At 36.8% G+C, this 21188-nt stretch overlaps 2 protein-coding genes across 4 annotated transcripts; one reads left to right on the top strand and one right to left on the bottom strand.

Moving 5' to 3' along the window:
• Positions 1-2176, top strand: CUNH6orf120 (chromosome unknown C6orf120 homolog; the record flags this gene model as incomplete). The annotated part of the gene is made up of 1 exon (XM_008067493.1): positions 1-2176. A coding segment is annotated over one exon (480 nt), but the record flags the coding sequence as incomplete, so codon positions are not given.
• PHF10 (PHD finger protein 10) lies at positions 1288-19425 on the bottom strand. 3 transcript variants are annotated; one of them, XM_008067488.1, is made up of 11 exons: positions 19323-19425; positions 16501-16631; positions 15614-15697; positions 13471-13604; positions 13222-13371; positions 12492-12601; positions 10549-10702; positions 7475-7630; positions 2925-3033; positions 2453-2641; positions 1288-1469 (listed from the first exon to the last, which is right to left on the bottom strand). In XM_008067488.1, the coding sequence occupies exons 1-11, from the start codon at positions 19373-19375 to the stop codon at positions 1384-1386; spliced, it is 1356 nt and encodes a 451-aa protein (XP_008065679.1). In that variant the 5' UTR covers positions 19376-19425; the 3' UTR covers positions 1288-1383. The 3 variants fall into 3 exon arrangements, with proteins under 3 accessions (XP_008065679.1, XP_008065682.1, XP_008065680.1); XM_008067491.1 differs by lacking the exon at positions 19323-19425 and adding an exon at positions 17099-17168; XM_008067489.2 differs by having other exon boundaries at positions 1296-1469; positions 15614-15691.
• Between the last annotated feature and the right edge of the window lie 1763 nt (positions 19426-21188).

The following is a 21188-nucleotide window of genomic DNA, read 5'->3' as shown; positions in this document are numbered from 1 at the left end:
GACGCCGTCCCCGAGGAGTGGGTCCTGCTGCACGTCATGCGGAGCCAGGTGGGCGCCGGGAACTACAGCTACCTGCGGCTGAGTCACGAGGGCAGGGTGGTGTTGCGCATGCGCAGCCTGAGCGGCGACGCGGACCTGTACGTGTCGGACGGCACGTTGCACCCCAGCTTCGACGACTACGCGCTTCAGTCCGCCACGTGCGGCCCCGACGAGGTCTCCATCCCCGCGCACTTCCGGCGCCCAGTGGGCATCGGTGTGTACGGGCACCCCTCACACCTTGAGAGCGAATTCGAGATACGAGTGTACTGGGACACCGCGGCAGCGCAAGACCCATTTACGGAGAGCGCCTACCCTGTCACCGGCGCCCAAGCGGGCCAGAGGCTCGCCCACGCCCCGGAAGACCCGCCACGGGAGGAGGAGTCAGTGCTGTGGACGGTGTTGATCAGCGTGTTGAAGTTGGTGCTGGAGATTCTTTTCTGAGCCCCTGTACCCCTTGGAGGGCAGTGCCCTCGGTCTGTGAAGCTGGCTGCGGTTGGCTGTGAACTTGGCTTTCACCTGGCTGAAAGCTCATCACCTTTCTAGTGGAGGGTGGGGAAAAAGCCATAAGCAGTTGTCTTACCTCAGTTACCCCCTCCCACAGGAGACGCAGCAAGCACAGAATTTGCTCTCAAAATTCCTATAAAAGGGACGTGCACGGCATACGTTTTGACTCCATTTTGATTAGTCTACCAGGTGACAAATTATTGCAGTAACGTTGGTTTATGTAAAAGAAACCAAAATACGGCAACCTTTCATGCAGTTAATACGGCCAAGCAGAGGTCGATAAATTTGTTACCAAAATCAAGTCAGAAATGTAATGATTTAATTACACTAAGATTGGACGAAAACCCTATGCCTAGACCTTAAGTAGAGATGGTACCTTCTATCCAAACAGGATTTCCCGGTAAGGAGGTATTTACAAACATGTGCCCATAATGACAATTCTTATTAGGCCATTTGTCATTTTAACCTTGGGCTACCTATGAATTAAAATTCTGCAGTTATTAAATATGCTGCCTACATTAAACAATGCAGATTAAGAAAAGCAATGCAAGCAGTAACTTTTCAGGCTAATGGAGGGATGGCTAAGTATTTCCAGTTAAGTTGCTAGATGTTTCCACTGAATTTTTGGAGAGAGCCAAAGCTACTAAGATGAAAGTCCTTTGGAAAATGAATTACTTATGTATCTGGAATTAGCTTCAAGGGCAAGAGTAGTTTACAACAAATAAATCAACTGCAGATTTTAAGTTAATTTCAAAAATCTTTTATTGGCATAAAAAGGAAAATGTAAATAAATTGGCACCAAATATTCCACTTAAATACATATAAGGTCATAAAGCTATTTTATCCCTCTTTGCTGTTTTTCCCCCTTCTGCCCACTTTCCTGGGTGTTGGGGGGGCTCGCTGACAACAATCACAAATCCAGCGACCTAGGAAGAAAATTGTTAGTTAATATAGAACGAAACACGTCCTTCCTTAACTATCACTAATGATACTCTTCTGTGGATTTGTGGTGGGAAGGGCACTAAGTTCCTTAATTTAAGGAGAAAAGTGTAAATTTCTTTTAAAATAATGTAATCAATGCCACGCAGAATTCAGTGCAAGTCAAGAGATGGACGTTTAAAAAATTATAATCCTTCTTGAAATTCAAACACTAATGTAAAACCTATTCCTGAATTTGGCTTTTTTAAGCCTTTTTTTTTTTTTTGCTGCTCACTGGTAGCTGTGTGTCTGACAGCATTCTCTCAAGTTTTGGTTTACTATCCTGACACAGCACTTTAAAACTTCAAAGTTTTTAACAGCACAGTGATAAACTGTACTACATACTTGATCTGAATTACTACAGATCCTTAAATACTTAAGTTGCTTGCTTCTTAATGATTACCAGGAAATTTGATTCTAGAGAGTACTATACAGTGTTAACTATGCAAATAAGTTCTAAAATTACACAATTATCTGTGTAATATTTTAACCCAATTACTGTGATTTATTCGATTCTGAGTTTATTCTAAAGTTATCTTGAATTGTCATCCCGCCCCAATTTATAGAAATTTGGTTTAATATGTATAAAGATGTAGCAGTCTTTGTTTTTTCTAAATAGATGATGTATAAAAATAAAATCAAGGCTTTGAAACAAGGTGATGCTGTTACCTTAGCCCTTTCAGTACAAAAACACCAATCCTGTACATTGAACGGTATGTCCAAAACTTGACCTAGGCATTGACAATCACCTGTCCTTTAGCCAGCTACCTATGATGTAAAACTGGTAAACACGACCTGGGTGTTCACAGCTCTGGTCATGTTTGCAGAGTCTGTAGGCTCTTCATGTCATTGAAGTGTTTATGCATCCTTAAAAAAAATGCCAGCAGAGTTTCATCACTCAAAGATAACGTTCTTTGTTTTTAACCTTTACCTGATGGGATAGCACCAAGGCCCACACAAAAAGTATGATAACCTCTGTCACACACATCACAGAACATCATTTCTTCTTCATGGTGGGGTTGTCCACATATAATGCACGTTTTACATTCCATACACTGCCATGGGTAGGTCTTAATCATAGAAACAAGCTCCATGGTCATATCCAGGCAAGAAGGATGGCCTAAATTAAAACCGTTATTAGCAGTAGTTCACACAAAAATATTTAACTTAATATGGCATATAAAATACTAGTTTACTTTAGGACTTCCCAAAAATGTCTATGTTTAACTGCCAAAGAGAAATAAAAATACAGTGTAGAAGAAAATACAGGGACTGTGTCTACACCTCACAATCTACCCTATAAATTGATGATTCTTTGGCCAAAGTCTACTTGAAACTAAATTCTAGTTCTTGACGCAACAAAGAAGGCAGTTAAAATTGTAAGAAGACACTTCGGTACTTACCACTATTCTCACATTGGGAGCAGTGTATAAGGGATTCAGCCTTTCCTTTCTTGTTGGACTCCTTACCCTTCAGACAAATTCCACATATAGCATTTGGAATGACCTTTGGCTGGAAGGGTAGAAGAGGGCTATAAATTCATGCCAGAAGAGCTTACTATGGGTTCAAAAGGAATTCTGTTACTTTATTGCCTTATCTTTATTTTTTGCTACTGAGCATCTTTTTGAAAGACAAAATTTGACAGGAGTCAGCTTACAAGGTAAAATGGTTTAGAAAGCCTCAGCCTTCATTTTAAAATTCTGTAAATAATGTGATCTCATATTAAGTGTGGCATTCTACACTACCTACATGCATAGTAAGACCTGTACAAAGAACTGGGAAAAAAAACTACACTGTCAAATGTCACCATGAATTGGAAGAGAAAATTGAAGTACCATAAAAAATTGAGGTACTATAAAAGAGAAGACAGTTCTAAGAAGCTTATATATTTTGAAAGAATATTTTCCAAAATTGCAAAACTAGATCTATAAAATCTAAGTTTAAAAAATCAGTTTTAACATTTTTAATTGAAAGCTGTCTCATACATACATTGTTATGTGCATAAATGTGTGCAGAAAACTGAATTGTGTACTAATTCTCTGCATATCTAATTTTAAAAAACCCTAAACTTAAGGAGAAAAACATTCGCTATGAAATGCAAACCTAAAAGGGAAAAACGAAAATAAGTTTTCAGAGAAGCAAAAAAAAAAAAACAATGCAGTCACTTAAAAAATACACTCTTGTATTTTGAATACTTCTCTCTTTCAAATTAAAAACATGCATGGTCCAGTGAAGGTGTCTGGGCTTTAAACATATTTGGCAACACACAGAAAGGAACAAAAGATAAAGAGTTTACTGTACCTAAAATTGCCAGGAAGGGAAGGCTTCTGAATGTCACAGACTTGATCATTATAAAATTATGCTCACTCATGCTACAGGAATAAGTGACAGTGGTTAAAAAAAAAAAAAAGCATGTGCCAAAAATGAATTTGGGGTAGGGGGCACGTGTGTGTGTGTATGTGTGTATGTGTGTGTGTGTGTGTACACACATGTACGGGAACTGGGAAAATAAGTAGAACTGTTGTTACATTTCTGTTTTATTCCAACCCAGCCAAATGTATCTTGTATTTCCCTTTCCTAAATTACTGAACCAAAGAGGAACCTAAATAAAACTGAAATTTCATATATAGTATTTCTGACTTTGAAATGTCTCACTGCCACCTTCATAACCTGTTAGGCCTAAACAATTTGTTCTTAATTCTGTTAAGATTTGTGCTTTTTAAATAATCTTTCTTTGCAAAAGATGACAGAGGCATTCAAAAAGAATTTTTGGCTTATTTATTTTAAAAAAGTCAACCTTATACATAAATATAATAAAAACAATAACTCTAAACAATCACAAATGTCTCTACAAATAATAAATATCATGGAAGTTAAACATACATATAAAACTTTACTGTTAACTATTCTACATCTCCTATATTTTTTACCCTGCTCCCCCCAACAAAAGGATAGTGTCACATGCTCAAACCTTTTAAGTCTTGCAGTGTAGTTACCCTCTGTTGTTCCTGCTACATTCTAAGCATAAGGTTCTCATTGTGTGTTCCTATGACTAAATTAAAAATAGCTAGGAAGTGCACTTCTACATTCCAAATTCTGGATCAGTTATGATAAAATCCGTAACTGTCATAATACACAGCAGAAAGCTACCTCTTTAGGTTATGGTACCTGTACTAAATTTAAAAGATATACTTAATACTTGAAGTTTAAGTTAGATACTGGTATAATAGGTACTCTAATATGTTTCACTAAACTCAAGGAAGTAACCACATAATATTAAATTCTATAAAAGAACTCCTCATAGGAGATCCTTTACAAAACAAAAGTAGTCAAAAGGAATAAAATACAAGGTTTGTCATTCACATTCTAGAGCAATTCAAGTTCTACAATCATTAAAATATACATTAAACACCTATAATAAAGGGCACCAAGAAAATTCTAGGTTTACTTCTAAGTTCAAATCATAATGTTTTTAAGTTACTTGTAATTTTTCTTACCCAACAGTCTTCATCTTGATGGGGGGGGGAGGGGTACAGCTCTGTAGCACTTTCTATGATGCTGCAGGTCAATATATAAAAATACTTTGTGCCTTCAAGCATTTGACCTTTCTAAGAAGTCACCATACTTGTACCCAGGACTTTACACAGTAAATAATGATTGTGGCTTGGGGAAGCTAGTCTCAGTGGATTGCAGAGTACAGGGAAGAAGAAAGGGAACAATGTAGAGAAATCCCTTGAAAATCAATGGAACAGGACCCTAGGTGTGTCTAGTTGAAACAGTAAGTTCAACTTCTAATAACTGCATCAGAGTTTCACTATTGACAAGAAAATTAAGATACTCATCCTAATAGCTCTCAGCATCTTAAATAAAAGGCTCACAGTACACATATTTTTCTACTTGAAAAACAACCGAAGGTAAGTGAGATTTTCATGGTATCATTAATATAGTATAGATTTTAATTATATGCTTATAGGCCTGAATCCTAACAATTATGCTTTAAATTTCAGGTTAATGTAACCTAAATAACACTGTCCTATAAATTAAGGGCAAACACTAGTGAATCTTATTAAGCAAGACATCAGATACAGTATTTTTCTTAACTCCCGTATTTTAAAACATACATATATATATATATATATATGTATATATATATATATATATATATATACCTTCAGAGCTTGAAGTACCCTAATATTTAGGCACAGCTTGGCTTATTAATACTTTTTCATAGAGAGGTTAACCTTTAATAAACATGTTCACATTAATACATTACATCTAGATACTGGTTATTCCCATCTTTGAAGTACCTGAAATATTTTAGGTACTAAAAATGTTCACAGAAGATTATAAAATGCATATTTTGCATATCAGATTCCCTTAAATAATATTAATTTAGTTAGGTTAATCTATATGCTTTCTTGTATACGAAGATAATGCTGATTAGTTCTTCATTTTCAGCCTGTATTAAAAAACATCTATTTCAATATCCTCTCTCTTTTTAACCCATGATCAGTCAGACTTTTTGAATGACCTACTTAGCACTAAAAAGTTAACAGGACAGTGTGCTTTCAGCGGACCACCCCACTTAAAGCTCTCAACAGACCAGTATCACACACTGATTTATGTAGGCTAAGTTTTTGAAATTTAATCTTTGGAGTTCATTTGCTTTCAGTTATTAAGCATTAATTTAAATCTTTAGTTTAAAGAAATTAGATAAGCTATGTATGTATGTAAAAAAACGTACAAAAATCACATGGCTGTAGCCTACTGAAGCCACCCTGGGAAGGCAACCTGTGGTGAATGAAGCTTAAAATTTGCTTTCCATAGGCTACAAAAACATGGATTTTTAAAAGTTACTTACATAAAGGCATTTTCTAAGAAAATATGAATGTATTAATTTGATAGGTTTTTCTTTTATAATTTGAGGAAAAGAAAGGTAAATGAACTGTTAGAAAAAGTGTTCCGGTGACTCACTTCAACCTGTTCTTGTGGTCTATTTACCACAATCACAGTTCTGACATGCATTTAAACAACTTCAATCAGCAAAACTTTCTCAGCATCTTACTCTAAAACTTTCCTTCAATATACCATCATAAGCACAATAAAAATCATATTCTACTACATTCCAGACCAAAAGAACCAAAATGTAGTATATTTTACTACCACCATCCAAAACATGAAACTGTGCAGCTAATTCTGTTCCTTATATGATATTCGTAAATCCCTATATGCAAATAAGGCTACTCACCTCTCACCTCACCTTTTCTTCAAAAGAAAAGAGAGGGGCAGACAGAGGGAGGAAATGTTCAAAACAACAATAGTTGCTGACAACTTTTCTCTGAGAATAATCAGATCAAAAAAGTTAACAAGTATGTTTTAATATTTGTCTTAAAATCATACAGGCTATTTACCAAGGTTATGCTAAAAACACCACAATGTAAATAACAGATTTTACTAGTTTCTATCCCAGAGTTAGCTAAATTTGGCAGATGGATCAAATAATCCTTAGATTAAATCCAGATCTTTCTTCATGAAAGGCACTACAGAAATGCAACTCAGTCTAACAATATATTCAGCCACATTTTGATAGCTCAGCAGGTTTACCTACACTAAGTGCTAAAAACTAAAAATGCCAGATAATTATGATCTCTACTCCAAGGAAAAAAATAAAAAGTTCTGTCTACAAAATGTTTTAAAAATCCATACTTGCCTGGTTATTATTTAAAAGAAAAAAAAAGACTCACAAACTGTACATAAATAAAAAACAGAAGCTAAACCATAGCCAACGTAACAGAAAAGCCACCAGGAAAATAAAGCAAAACAGAAAGCAGCAGACAGAGGGCACCCAGAAGAACAGCAGGCGGAAGCTCCACAATCGTGAAAGTCAAAGGTAAACACTTCAGGGAGAGAGGCTGCTCAAGAAAGAGGCTGCTCAGGGGCTTTTTTCTTCTACCTTGTACCCAGGAACTGACTTGGACAGTACAGAGCGCTTGGGACCATCTTTTCTTGGAGCAGCAGCTTTGTCTTTTGGTTTCTGTCTTCCCTGGAAAGAGTCCTCCTGGCTGTCCGGGGGACTTTCCCCTTCAGATACATTGCCAGAGGAGCTGTCCTGGAGTTCAAAAGGCAAAAACAGAGATTCCTTGTAATTAAGACAGACTGGAGTCTGAATTTTGAAAACTATGGAAAATATTCCAAAAATAGTTTTAAAGTTGTGTTAAGTTAAAAATAAAAGATATTTCTAAATATAAGAAAGCTTTTTCCAGTGGAGACTAAAACAAGTCATACTCAAAATCATTCACCCATCCTCTAAGTGCAAAATTCACATTAGTAAGTGCCTTAATCAACCGTGTTTTCTACAGTGTCAACAAAAACATAATTATCTGCCTCAGCTATTACTTTAACTCAGCTTCAACATCATTTTCCAAGTCACAAAAGGACATATTTGTTTCACACAAAATATATTGTTACAAATAAGTGTGGATATTTTCACTGTAAATAAAGATCATTTAAAAAGTCCTTCAAGCATCCATTTGTGTTTTCATCATGTTAAACTATGCAGGGCCAATATCCCCAACTATCTACAACAGGATGTGACATATTATAAATGTTCAAAGGTTAAGACCCCAATATTTAATTCTTCAATTTCATAATTTAAAATTTGCTGCTTAGAATAATAATTTTGCAGCCGGGCTCGGTGGCTCAGCCTGTAATCCCGCGCCTTTGGGAGGCTGAGGTGAGTGGATTGCCTGAGCCTGCGGGTTCGAGACCCGCCTGAGCAGCAAGACCTCATCTCTACAATAAATCAAAAAAATCAGCCGGGCATGGTAGCGCATGCCTGTAATTCCGGCTACTTGGAAGGCTGAGGCGGAAGGATCGCCGGAGCCCAGCTGGTCGAGGCTGCAGTGGCTGGGAGTGGGCACTGCACTCCAATCTGGGCGACAGAGTGAGATTCCAACTCAAAAAAAACAATAATAATAATTTTAAAAATTTTTTTAAAAAGAATAAAAATTTTGCATACATATCATGTAAATTTTAAATGATAAATTAGGTTGTGTATAGCCACCCTAAAAACATCCTGAGACAATGACTGGAAACATGAATGTATCTACTTTATCTTTTCTCTGTGTATTTATACAAATACAGATACCCAGACTTTCACACATAGTCCTACCTATATAACGTACCCTCATTTTTTAAAACACAAAACTGGAATATACTGTGCGTGCATGTGTGTGTGTGTTTTGGTATTTTTTAAAGCATTATGTACATTTTCTCATAATAAATATTCTTTGAACTGTATTTCTGTCTTACAAATGTAATATAATGTTACTAACTGTAGACATTAACAGAAATTTCCATTATAAGAAATACTGCAAGGCTAGGCATGGTGGCTCAAGCATATAACCCCAGCACTTTCAGAGGCTGAGCTCAGGGGTTCAAGACCAGCCTGGGCAACTTAGTGAGCCCTCATCTCTACAATAAATCAAAAAATAAGCCAGGCATGATAGCACATGCCTATAGTTCCAGTTACTTGGAAGGCTGTGGTGGAAGGATCACCTGAGCACAGCAGGTCGAGGCTGAGGTGGCCATGAGCATGCCACTACACTCCAGTCTGGGTGACAGAATAAGACTCCAACTCAAAAAAATAAAAATAAAAGTAAAAAAAAATACTGCAAACACTGAAATGGACATTCTTTTCTAATTAAATTTTGTCACCATCTGATTAAGTCCTTAGGATAAATTCTATCAGTGGATTTCCTAGGTCAAATACTAAAAAAGTTAAAATTGTTAGAACACTGTCAAAATGTTTTCCCAAAATGTTGGATTGATTTACACTTCTTCTAGCAGTCGGAAAGGAAGTCAGCTTCATCACCCTCAGCATACCATAGCTTCCCTTCTAGTAACATGGCAGGAGAAAAAAAGTACCTATACTTTAATACTTGTATAGCATCTTATTTTATATAACACATATTATTAAATGTTTTAAAAGCTGTTGGCAACAAGGAAATATAATGCCCATTCAATAGTAGGAAATTCTCAGGTTCAGGTTGGCTACAGCAAAAAGTATAAAATGCTAGTTACATTAGCCAGGTGTGGTAGCATACCTATAGTCTCAGCTACTCAGGAAGGTGAGGGCAGAAGGATGGCTTCAGCCCAGGAGGTCAAGGCTGCAGTGAGCCATGATCATTTCACTGCACTCCAGCCTGGGCAACAGAGTAAGACCCTGACTAAAAAAATAAAATAGTAATGATAATAATAAAACGGCCAGTTACTTAAAACAGCCAGTTACTTAAAACACAATGCCAGCTGGGAGTGATGACTCATGCCTATAATCCCAGCAATTCAGGAGGCCAAGGCAGAAGATTGCTTGAGCCCATGAGTTTAAGACTAGCCTGGGCAACACAGCGAGACCCCATTTCTACAAAAAATGAAAAAATAAATTTTTAAAAACTACAGTGCTAAAGAAAATCAAAGTCCTGTGTCATCACTGGGATCAAAGCACTAAACCATCATTGGGTTTCTGCTCTCATTTTATGTCCAGAGTACACAGCTGCCCATTGTCTCTCAACTATTATTTTGCTACCAAAAAAAAAGTCATACAGGACAACCCAATTAATAGTACATTAATATTAGTAAATGTAATATTTTTCTATAGAAAGGTCAAGATTAATTAAATAATAGGAACATAATATACTCCCCCAAACGAAGAAAAATATGTTTCTCGGTGGCAAGAGATCAAAGTCTGTTTTGTTCCATATTTTAAACTAAATAGACAACAAGTTGAATAAAAGATTATAAACTAATGTTTTGTACCCTAGCCTAATCTTTAAGTATAGCCATGCACAACTTGTTTATATCAACACATACAATAAATAACTTTTCTTGATGAAAGCCTTCTGGAAATTATATGCAACTGTCCTTTTGCAAAAAGAGGTAGTGATGAGTACAATTTAACACATCAGGAGAGCAATTAGCAAAAACTCAAAGGGAAAGGAAATGCTTACTACTAAAGAGAAATATTCTTACCGAAGTGCCTTTGTTTTTCCGTTTCTCATCACCTCGACCCTCTTCGGCATCATCTGAATCACCATCACTGTCTAGAGCAGGGAGCTCAGGATCCAGAGGAGGCTCGTACAGGGCTGTGTTTAAAGGCAAATAACGCAGCTCATCTGGTGAGTACCTAAAGGTCAGAAAGATTCTTCTCAGTTTTTTATTAAATATGAAAAGACTAATCTTTGAGCTATGAAGATAGCCTTAGACTTCTCAATTAACCCCAAATACTTTTGAAAAAGTATTAGAGGTCATTAATTTTTCACTGGTCATCTAGTGGGGATAAGTAATTAATTAAAAACCTGAACATTTTTTTCACTAGACTGATCATGTAAAATACACATCTGACTCTTATTATCGAAGCATAATGCGCCTCTCCTCTTTATCTTCAACCCAAAAAAGAAAATAAATAAATAGAATGTCAGTAGCCCCAGGTCCAGCTGCTGGCTCACCTCCACCTCCACCACTGTCCTAGATCATTGCTACTTCTGTGTGCTGTCATTCCTTTACTTGTAAAACAGGTCTAATAATAGAGTCTACCTCTTAGAACTGACATGAACATTAAATTAATACATGTAAATCACAACAGTATATGGTACATATTTCTTTAATTTAAAAGAAACAAAAAGTTTAATAACAAATTACCGAAGCATGTAATCTAACAAACTGAATCATCTGTTTTGTCTGAAGCTAGAATGGTAATTCCTTCCCCTAGGTCAGACAGCAACATTTAGGGCCACTTCCAATCTTATCCTCAGTAGAGCCCTCATTCAGAAGTGACCCTGGATCAAGATGTCCTTCTACTAAGACGTCACAACAAAAACTGGCGTATTACTTTTTTTTTTTTTGAGTTGAAGTTTCACTCTGTCGTCCAGGCTGGAGTGCAGTGGCACACTCACGGGCCACCCCAGCACTGACCTGCTAGGCTTAGGCAATTCTTTCACTTATGCCTTCCAAGTAGCTGGAACTATAGGCACGCGCTACCAGCCTGGGCAACAGAGTGAGACTCCAACTCAAAATAAATAAATAATAATAAATAAAAATTTCTGCCCATGACTTAAATTTGATTTTCAAATACTAAGCATGAGTCTACATTTTAAATTCTATTCTCTAAAAAATAGTCTCTATTCTAAAGAACATATGGTTCCAGAGTAAAGTTTAAAGCTGAAGTAAAAACTGAGATTCTAAAACACAATGAACCTGTTAGCTCTGCTTTTTCACTGACACTCAGATTTGAAGTAGGCAATAAGCAGCATTTGGGGTCCACACTGAGCACAGCAGCCAGACCAGGGCAACTAAGTGGCTGGAGCACCCAGGGGCCCACATCTACCCCTCTGTGCTTCTTTCTTCATCTCTGCAGCTAATGTCAGTACTTCTCAAAGTCTAACCTGCTGAATCATGCTGGCATCTGTTAAAATGCAGGCTCTGAGTCAGTAAGTCTGGAGTTGAGTCTGCTGTGTGACAACAGTGCTGCTGGATCACAGACCATGCTCATATCACATGATTTTTTTAAAAAAAGAAGATCCACCATATTATAGTTCCTAGTCTTCAAATTCTATCCACTAGAAAAATTACTATCCATTCAAATTTCACCAAAAATATCAGCATAAACTCATCATGTAGATAAATTTTAAAACAGTAAGCAGTGAGGTGCTATAGAATGTCCAGCATCTGTCTGTGGCAAACCCACACAGGAAGAACACAGCCATGGCAATCCAGGCTTCAACATAAGATGTTCAGATGCTGATTGAAGGGTGTTGTCCACCATAGAATTAGAAAGACAAACACTATCAACAAAAATCCTATACAACATCTTATGGTGATATCTAGAGACCCCAAAACTGTTAGAAAGCACATACATAAGGCTGTGAAACCCTTACCAACAGCTGATACCAATGGTAACTACTACTACTAAATACCTCTTGTAATATTCCTGGAACTGTCCGGGGATGAGAGCCACTGGGTAAGAACTGACCTTTGTTCGTTCTGTTGGCAAAACTTTGTACTTCCCTTGAGGCACCTGGATAACCTAAATTAACATAGAGAGAAACACAAAACTGATCCCATGCTAGGAATCAAGGCTTTAGGGAAAGAATCCCTATATGCTCCCCTCTACACAACCCCACTCCAAAAACAAAAAAAAAAAAGCTAAAAATTAAAAGAGACATTGGGAGCTACAATCTACATGCAATCTACATACAATTATTTTGCATGCCTATTAACCACGAGCATAATTTCTGAGGAAAGGCAGCATATCTCTTGCGCACGACTTAACAGCAATGTGAGCAGGGCAGCTTATACAACCTCTCTGTAACTCAATTTCTTCATCTATGAAATAGAAATAACACTACTTCCAACCTTATAAGGTTATTGTACGAATTAATATGGAACTCTCTCACAACCACGTATGGGACACAGCAAGTACAATATGTAGCTATTTTTAGTCTCATTCAGTAGACTATCAGCCATAAGCAAAAGACATTTCAGGAAAAAAAAGGTAAATTGATTATTATTAAGAACGTCATTGAAAATAGTATCTCAAGTTCTGGAGAGAAGAAGGACACATTGGCAGTATAAAAATTAATAATGGGGGCAATAAGCACTCTGCAATAACAAAGAGTAAGTTAAGAATTAAGCTAGTCATCCTACGTGCGTCTGTAAGTCAAAATAAGCTCTTCTTTCTTCCATGCGTTCCCGGTTTAAGTTGCTGTTAAATTCAGCTGCTTTTTTGGCAGCTTTCTTAATATACTCGGGCACTTTGCTGGCTTCAACCTTCTGAGTATTCTGCTGTTGCATTTGCTGAAATAAAAATATTACAGTTGGAAGTCACATATAACTTTATAAAATGTCATTCTCCCTAACCCAAATTTAAAAATGCTAGTCGCCTAGATTACTTACAGAATATTCTTTATAGTGGTCTGTAATTCGTTGTCGTTCTTTTTCTTGTAGAATAACAGAATATTCAGCATGCTTGGCTGGATATTCTTTTATCATTAAATCAATCACTTCATCACTGCGCAATGCTGTTAAACCTATTTTAGACCAAAAAAAAAGTAACCAAGGTTCTTTTAAGGCTAAGTGAACAAAAGCACTTCAAAATTTGTATCTCCTTCAAACCACTCTACATTTAAAAGGTTTTACAACAGCCAAAGCAAAACACTTTAATACATTTCAAAATAATAAAACATAATATTCATAATATAAAGTCAAACGATTAAAAGATTATCTTATAAAGGCAAATAAATCAATTTTTCAACCAAACAATTTTTTTGTAAGTTTCTATGTACTTTAAACATATATTCACCAATTCAGCAACGCTTTCACTGGCTGAAAAAAAATAAAAAATAAAAACATAGATCCTTTTACACAGAAACAATTGTCAAATAACGATGTATGCTATTAACAAGTAATACAGAATATTAATGAATACAAAAAAATTTTTTCAACATATTGTAGTTCCTAGTGTTCAAATTCCAGAACTACAATTCAAATTTCACCAAAAACATCAGCACACGCACATCATGTAGACAAATTTCAAAACTCACAGTATCATATTTCACGAGTTGCTGAAATGAACTCCCATGAATTTATATTAAAAAGTAGCCATTTGGCCGGGCTCGGTGGCTCAGCCTGTAATCCCGCGCCTTTGGGAGGCTGAGGTGAGTGGATTGCCTGAGCCCGCGGGTTCGAGACCTGCCTGGGCAGCGAGACCTCATCTCTATAATAAATCAAAAAAATCAGTCGGGCGTCGTGGTGCATGCCTGTAATTCCGGCTACTCGGAAGGCTGAGGCGGAAGGATCGCCGGAGCCCAGCAGGCCGAGGCTGCGGTGGCCGGAAGCGGCCACTGCACTCCAGTCTGGGCGACAGAGTGAGACTCCAACTCAAAAAAAAAAAAAAAGTAGCCATTTCCATTAAAATGTTTATGAAAGTAGAATTACAAATGAAGCACAGAGATAATTAAACAGAACTAAAAACTGAACAAAATTTGCCTTTTCATTCTTTAGAGGTGAAGTCTAACTATATTGCCCAGGCTGGAGTATAGTAGCTATTCAGAGGCATGATCAGAGCACACAATAACCCCCAACTCCTGCTCTCCAGTGATCTTCCTGCTTCTGCCTCCCAAGTGGCTGGGACTATAGGCATATGCCATTGCATTTGGCAAAAGACCCACAACTTTTAAAAAATAGTATACAGGCCAGGCTCAGTGGCTCAGCCTGTAATCCCAGCACTTTGGGAGGCCTAGGTGAGTGGATTGCCTGAGTCTGCGGGTTCGAGACCCACCTGGGTAACTTGACGAGACCTCATCTTTACAATAAATCAAAAATTAGCCGGGCATTGTAGCGCACACCTGTAGTTCCAGCTACTTGGAAGGCTGAGGCGGAAGGATCGCCGGAGCCCAGCAGGTCGAGGCTGTGGTGGCCGGGAGCGGCCACTGCGCTCCAGTCTGGGTGACAGAGTGAGACTCAAACTCCCAAAAAAATAGTATACAAATTTTGACAACTCTGTGAAAATTACAGTTATAAAATACAGATGGTCCTTGGCTTATGAAGGTGTTACATCCAATAAACCTATAAGTTGAACCTATCGTAAGTCGAAAATGCATTTAATACACTTACTCTACCAATCATAGCTTAACCTAGGCTACTTTAAACATGCTCAGAACACTTATATAAGCCTACAATTGGGCAAAGTCATCTCACACAAAGCCTATTTTAAAATGAAGCACTGAATAGCTCATGTAACTTATTAAATATTGTACTGAAAAATGAAAAGCAGAATAGTTGTACAAATACTCAAAATACAATTTCTACTGAATATGCACTGCTTTCACAATACCATGAAGTCCAACCATCACTAAGTTGAAAACCATCTATATAAGCTTCATTTTCCTTTGCATTTTAACAATAATCAAAAATGAACTAAGTAATGTAGCATTTAAATAATTAATTAATTTTGTAAAATATTGAGGAGATAAATATTTATTTATCTGATATCATAATATAAATGTGATACTTGAAAAATTCTGTTAGCTGTTATTACCTAGAGTGCATTGAGTTTCAGTAATAACATTTAGCTCTCTCAGGTAGAGTTTCTCCTTGTGAGACAGATCTCGTCGCTCTAAATCTCCAAAAAAAAGAACAGAAGACTATTAGAAACAGTGAAACAGTATGCATTTCTAAAACTTTTAAAAGCATAAAAAACTTTATTTTTAAAAATACTCCATATTACATATTCAAAATATTATTGAAGTGACTGCACAAAAATCTTATAAATTGAAGAAACAAGTTATTTCCAGACTCTCAGAAGAAAAGTAACAAAAAATAAAACCCTTGACTATGAAAATGACGCTTTCTAAAATATTCCCCAGGAAATTCACCTTTTCTCATTTGGCTTTTAAATCAGTTTATGAGACATAAGAACATATCAATAATAGACAGAGATGCTAAACGACAGTAGTAAAAAACAGATGGACACAGTGGCTCATGTCTATAATCCCAGCAATTTAGGAGGCTCTGACACAAGAGAATAGCTTGAGGCCAGGAGTTTGAGACCAGCCTGAGCAACATAGCAAGATCCCATCTAGAAAAAAATAAAAATTTGCTGGGCATGGTAGCATGCACCTTAATCCCAGCTACTCAAGAGGCCGAGGCAAGAGAATTGCTTGAGCCCAGGAGTTCAAGGCTGCAGTGAACTATCACACACACCCCTTCACTCCAGCCTGGGCAACACAGGTAGACCACTTCTCAAAAAAGAAAGAGGGGGTGGAGAGACAGGGTGAGAGAGGAAGGGAAGGCAGCATGCATAAGAATATAAATATATTATAAATAATTCATATGCAAGAATTCAGAAGTTCACAGTGTGTCATAAATAATTAGTATTAGTTAAAAGTTAGATTTAATGTATTACATAAACTAAGACTTAAGTACCTGGGTATTTCCGTTTAAAAGAGGTCACACCCAAATATTCACTGACTTGTTCTTGAAGCATATAGTATTCTCCTGTTTCATCAGGTGGCCATTTGTACTCTATCAAATTTTCTGCTGGATAGTAACTAAAGCTAAACACAGAAATATACATCATGCTTTAAAAGTGGCTTTTATAAAATTTAATCACTTTTATTTTGTAGATTATTTTACTATTTTAAGTATTTCAATTATGTGTCTACTATGACGTGATTTCATGTGTATCAAAGAATTTTATAAAACAGAAGGAAGAGAAATAATCATATGGAATATCAAATCAAAAAAGTACATTGAAAATAACATTTTCTATGTACCACAAAAAAACCAAGAATTCCAACTGCTAGAACAAAGGCATCTTTTAGCTTAAGAGACTTATTAGGCCAAAGCAAGGTGATGTTAACAGTTGTGAATTCTTTCTCTTTGACTTAACATGTATAGCCAGTATGGCACCCACCCAGAGTATGTAGTATTCAACTTCTGTCTCTTGTCAGCTCTTCAGTGAGTTACAAACAGCTAAGAAAATAGAACTCTAAAAACCCATTTCTCAATAAATTAGACTTACTATAAACAATAATTATTTGTTCTCATGTACTCCACAAACCCAGAAGCAAAGACTGAACCTAGTTTGAAGATACCAGTGTACTGCAGTCAACTTCCATCCTGAGTAGCAGAATACAGATTTCTGGATCTGGGCCAATTCAATCTCTAAATTAGACATAGGAAAGTGACACTATTTTATTCATCTATCAATTTAGTTTTAAAAAGTAACTGACAAAAAGAATACTGTTCTCTAAAAGGGTGCTGGAAAACTGCACAGCCACATATAAAAGTATGAAACTGAACCTTTACCTCATATCACAGCTCAAAATGAAACAATAACCTAAATAAAAGCACTAACTAGAAAACTATTAGAAACATAGAAATCTTTATGACCTTGAATTTAACAATGAATTCTTAGATTTAACACCAAACACACAAGCAACAAAAGGAAAAAAAGATCAAAAATTTGGACTTCATCAAAATTAAAAATTGTATATCAAAGGACACTATCAAAAAAGTGAAAAAACCCACGGGATAGGAGAAAATAGTGTAAATCGTGTATCTGAAAAAGGATTAACATCTACAATATATAAAGAACACCTACAACTCAACAACAACAACAAAAAATTTGAATAGACATGCCACCAAAGAAGACATACAAATGGCTGATAAACAGATGAAAAGACGTTTAATACCACTAGTCATTATGGAAATGCAAAGCAAAAATCACCATAAAACATCATTTCACACATTATAGGATAACTATTACTTTTTAAAAACAGAGGCTAGGTGTGGTGGCTCAAGCCTGTAATCCCAGCACTTTGGGAGGCCAAGGTGAGCAGATTGCCTGAGCCCATGGATTCGAGAACAAGCTGAGCAACTTGTTGAGACCTTGTCTTTACAATAAATCAAAAAAATAGCTGGGCGTGGTAGCACATGCCTATAGTTCTGGTTACTTGGAAGGCTAGGTAGAAGAAACACCTGAGCCCAGCAGGTTGACGCAGGGGTGGCCGTGAGCTTGCTACTGCACTCCAATCTGGGAGACAAAGTGAGATTCCAACTCAAAAAAAAAACCAGAAAACAACAAATTGGCAAGGATGTGAAGAAATTGGAAACTGCATTGTTGGTGGGAATGTTAAATTGGTACAGAATTTCATTGGAATGAAAATGGTTTGGCAGTTCCTTAAAAAGCTAAATACAGAACTGCAACACGATCTAGCTATTCTACTCCTCGATATACACCTGAAAAAAATGGAACATAGGAACTCTGAACACCAATGTTCACCGCCACATTATGCAAGTTAGCCAAAAGGTAGGAACCCAAATGTCCATCTACATATGACTGATAAACAAAACGTTAACACATAAATACACTTTAATATTATTCAGCCTTAAAAACAGTGAAATTCTGACATATGCTAATGGATGAACCTTGAAGACAGTATGCTAAGTGAAATAAGCCAGACACAAAAGGACAAAGGACAAACACTGAACGGTTCCTTTTTAGTGGAATACCCAGAGCAGTCAAACTCATGGAAACAGAAGGTAGAAAGGTGGTTGCAAGGGGCTGGGGCAGAGGGGAAAACACAGCTACTCCTTAATAGTTATAAAGTTTCTTTGGGATAGTGAGAAGTTTTGGAAATGGATGGTAGTGATGGCTATGGCTATACAACATTGTGAATGTAATCGATGCCAATGAAATGAATACTTAAAAATAGTTCAAATGTAGGTTGCTAAAAAGGATTTTGGGTTAACTCAGACTTTAAGCCAAATAACCATTTAACACTAGTATATGTTAAATGGGGTATTTTTCTGTATTTGTATGTTTCACTATAATAAGGGAACTGAGGATAACATGCATTGAGAATATTTTCAAAAATAATCAGTTGACTCAAATTTTATTTCTTGGTCTTTTGCTGTTTAAATGATGATTTTCAGAGATTTGTACTGTTGGTATTAAGTAGTGTATGGACCAATATTGCCTGTGATAAAGATTTTATATATTAAAAACAATAATTAAAATGGTAAATTTTATGTATTTATGTATTTTGCTATGATAAAATTATATTTAATTCTACCCAGTAGCAAATCCAATTTTGGTGTCACATTATAAAACAGGAAGAAAATATTCTACAATTTTTAGTAACTGCTTTTTCCAGGGCTGGGGGGTGGGGTAAGAGGATGTTAATGCACACAAGAGAAACTCATCACAAAAATGTTATCAAGCAGTAAAAATAGTATAGTACCCAAGATCCTGACTTGAAGTTTCACAACTCCTGGAGCTATCTCCTGAGCCCATTCGCCTCCTTTTGGATGGTTGGGTCCCATCATTTGAATTATCCTCATTATCATCCTATACATTTAAAAGGTTCAAAAATAATAATTAGAGAAAGAATAAGAGAACAAGTAATAAACAAAGAAAGAACGGTTATGTATCTTACCAGACTTGCAAAAAGTTTCAACAAGTTAAAGGCTGTCTAAGGACAACTAGTTATATAAATGTTAACTTCCTATTATAATTAAAAGGGACCAAGATCTTGGCATGAGCAAGACTTGGAACAAAATTAAAAACTGATCTTCAATTGAAGAAAATTCTCAACCTGTAAATCTAAATCTGCTTTCACTTTCTTGCCAACTGAGGTTAAAATGCTTTCTGCTTTTAATAAATATAAAAAACATCTGCAACAATCTAAAACTAAAGCAAATTCTCCTACTCAAGCTGGGGGGGGTAAATGTATGGATTATTTAACAGTGTTTAACTCAATTTGGAGCCAGTTCACAGGACTATTCTAATTGCCTACTTTACATATTTATATTCCAGTGAAAAAGGAACACACCAGGACTAAAAACAGGTTACCAGCCCTAACTATTCATCTTTCTTCTTACATTGCAGAAATTTAGCAAAAATATACCCTATATAGCATAGCAACACATACACCCCTCAAAAAGAGGCATAGATATACTTTTTTTTTTTTGAGTTGGAGTCTCACTCTGTCGTCCAGACTGGAGTGCAGTGGCACATTCACGGCCACCTCAGCCTCGACCTGCAAGGCTTTGGTGATCCTTCCACCTCAGTCTTCCAAGTAACAGGGACTACAAGCGTGCACCAGCAAGCCCATCTAATTTTTTGATTTATTGTAGACATGGGGTCTTGTCAAGTTGCCCAGGCTAGTCTCAAACCCGTGGGCTCCGGCAATACTCTCACCTCAGCCTCCCAAAGTGCTGGGATTACAGGTGTGAGCCACCGCACGCTATTTTTAATGCAAACCATTGTATGGCAAAAATATAAGGGTTATAAATTTGACTATCCACTAAAAAAAAGTGTAAGATGTTAAGAAATGGACTTATTTATGTATTAGCTGAGGCTTAAGGTATACAAATCACATTTTTTAAAAATTAAAGTCATGTTAAAGTCTCAAATATCTCCAGCTCCTAAGCGTTTACTCATTCTTTTCCAAGTAGTAAAACACATAAAATACTGTTTTTCAGTCCTTATAAAATAAGTATTTAATTACACAGCTCTGCCTATTCCTATTGAGACTAGCAACTAGGTAAGAACTGGAGAAAAGTTTAAAACCATTTTCCAAAATTGTACTACCACAAAGGCAGCATTTCCTATTCAATAAGTTAGACATAGCTCACGCAAGTATCTTCTCTACTATCTTACTAGCCTATGAGCATTTTAAGGACTTGTGTCCTTAAATTTGTTTAAATGTTTCCTTTCATTGGCTTAAAAATTGAGATCTCCTAAAATATACAAAAGTAGCTCAGCCTGTCATCCCAGCACTTTGGGAGGCGGAGGCGAGAGTTGTGCCTGAGTCCAGGGGTTCGAGATCAGCCCGGGTCACTGGGCGAGACATCGTTTCTACAATAACTTCTTTTTTTTTAAGCAGCCCAGTGTGGTAGCGCACGCCTTGTAGTTCCAGCAACTTGGAGGGCTGCAGCGGCCGTGACCGTATCCACACAAAAAGAAAGAGCTACAACGGAAAGTCCTCGAAAGCTGAGCCCACAATCTCTCGAAGTGCTTTTAACTCTGCTACGGTCAACTCCAGACCAAAGCGCGATCCGGGAAGTGTCCGCAGGCCTCGGCCTAGACAGCGGGGACAGCGGCG

The sequence above is a fragment of the Carlito syrichta genome, unplaced genomic scaffold (genome assembly GCF_000164805.1).
Source record: "Carlito syrichta isolate Samal-C Ts95f unplaced genomic scaffold, Tarsius_syrichta-2.0.1 Scaffold309642, whole genome shotgun sequence".
In the NCBI taxonomy this organism is placed as follows: Eukaryota; Metazoa; Chordata; class Mammalia; order Primates; family Tarsiidae; genus Carlito; species Carlito syrichta.
The sequence above is the reverse complement of the archived record's forward strand: the minus strand, read 5'-3'. Positions and strand labels throughout refer to the sequence as shown.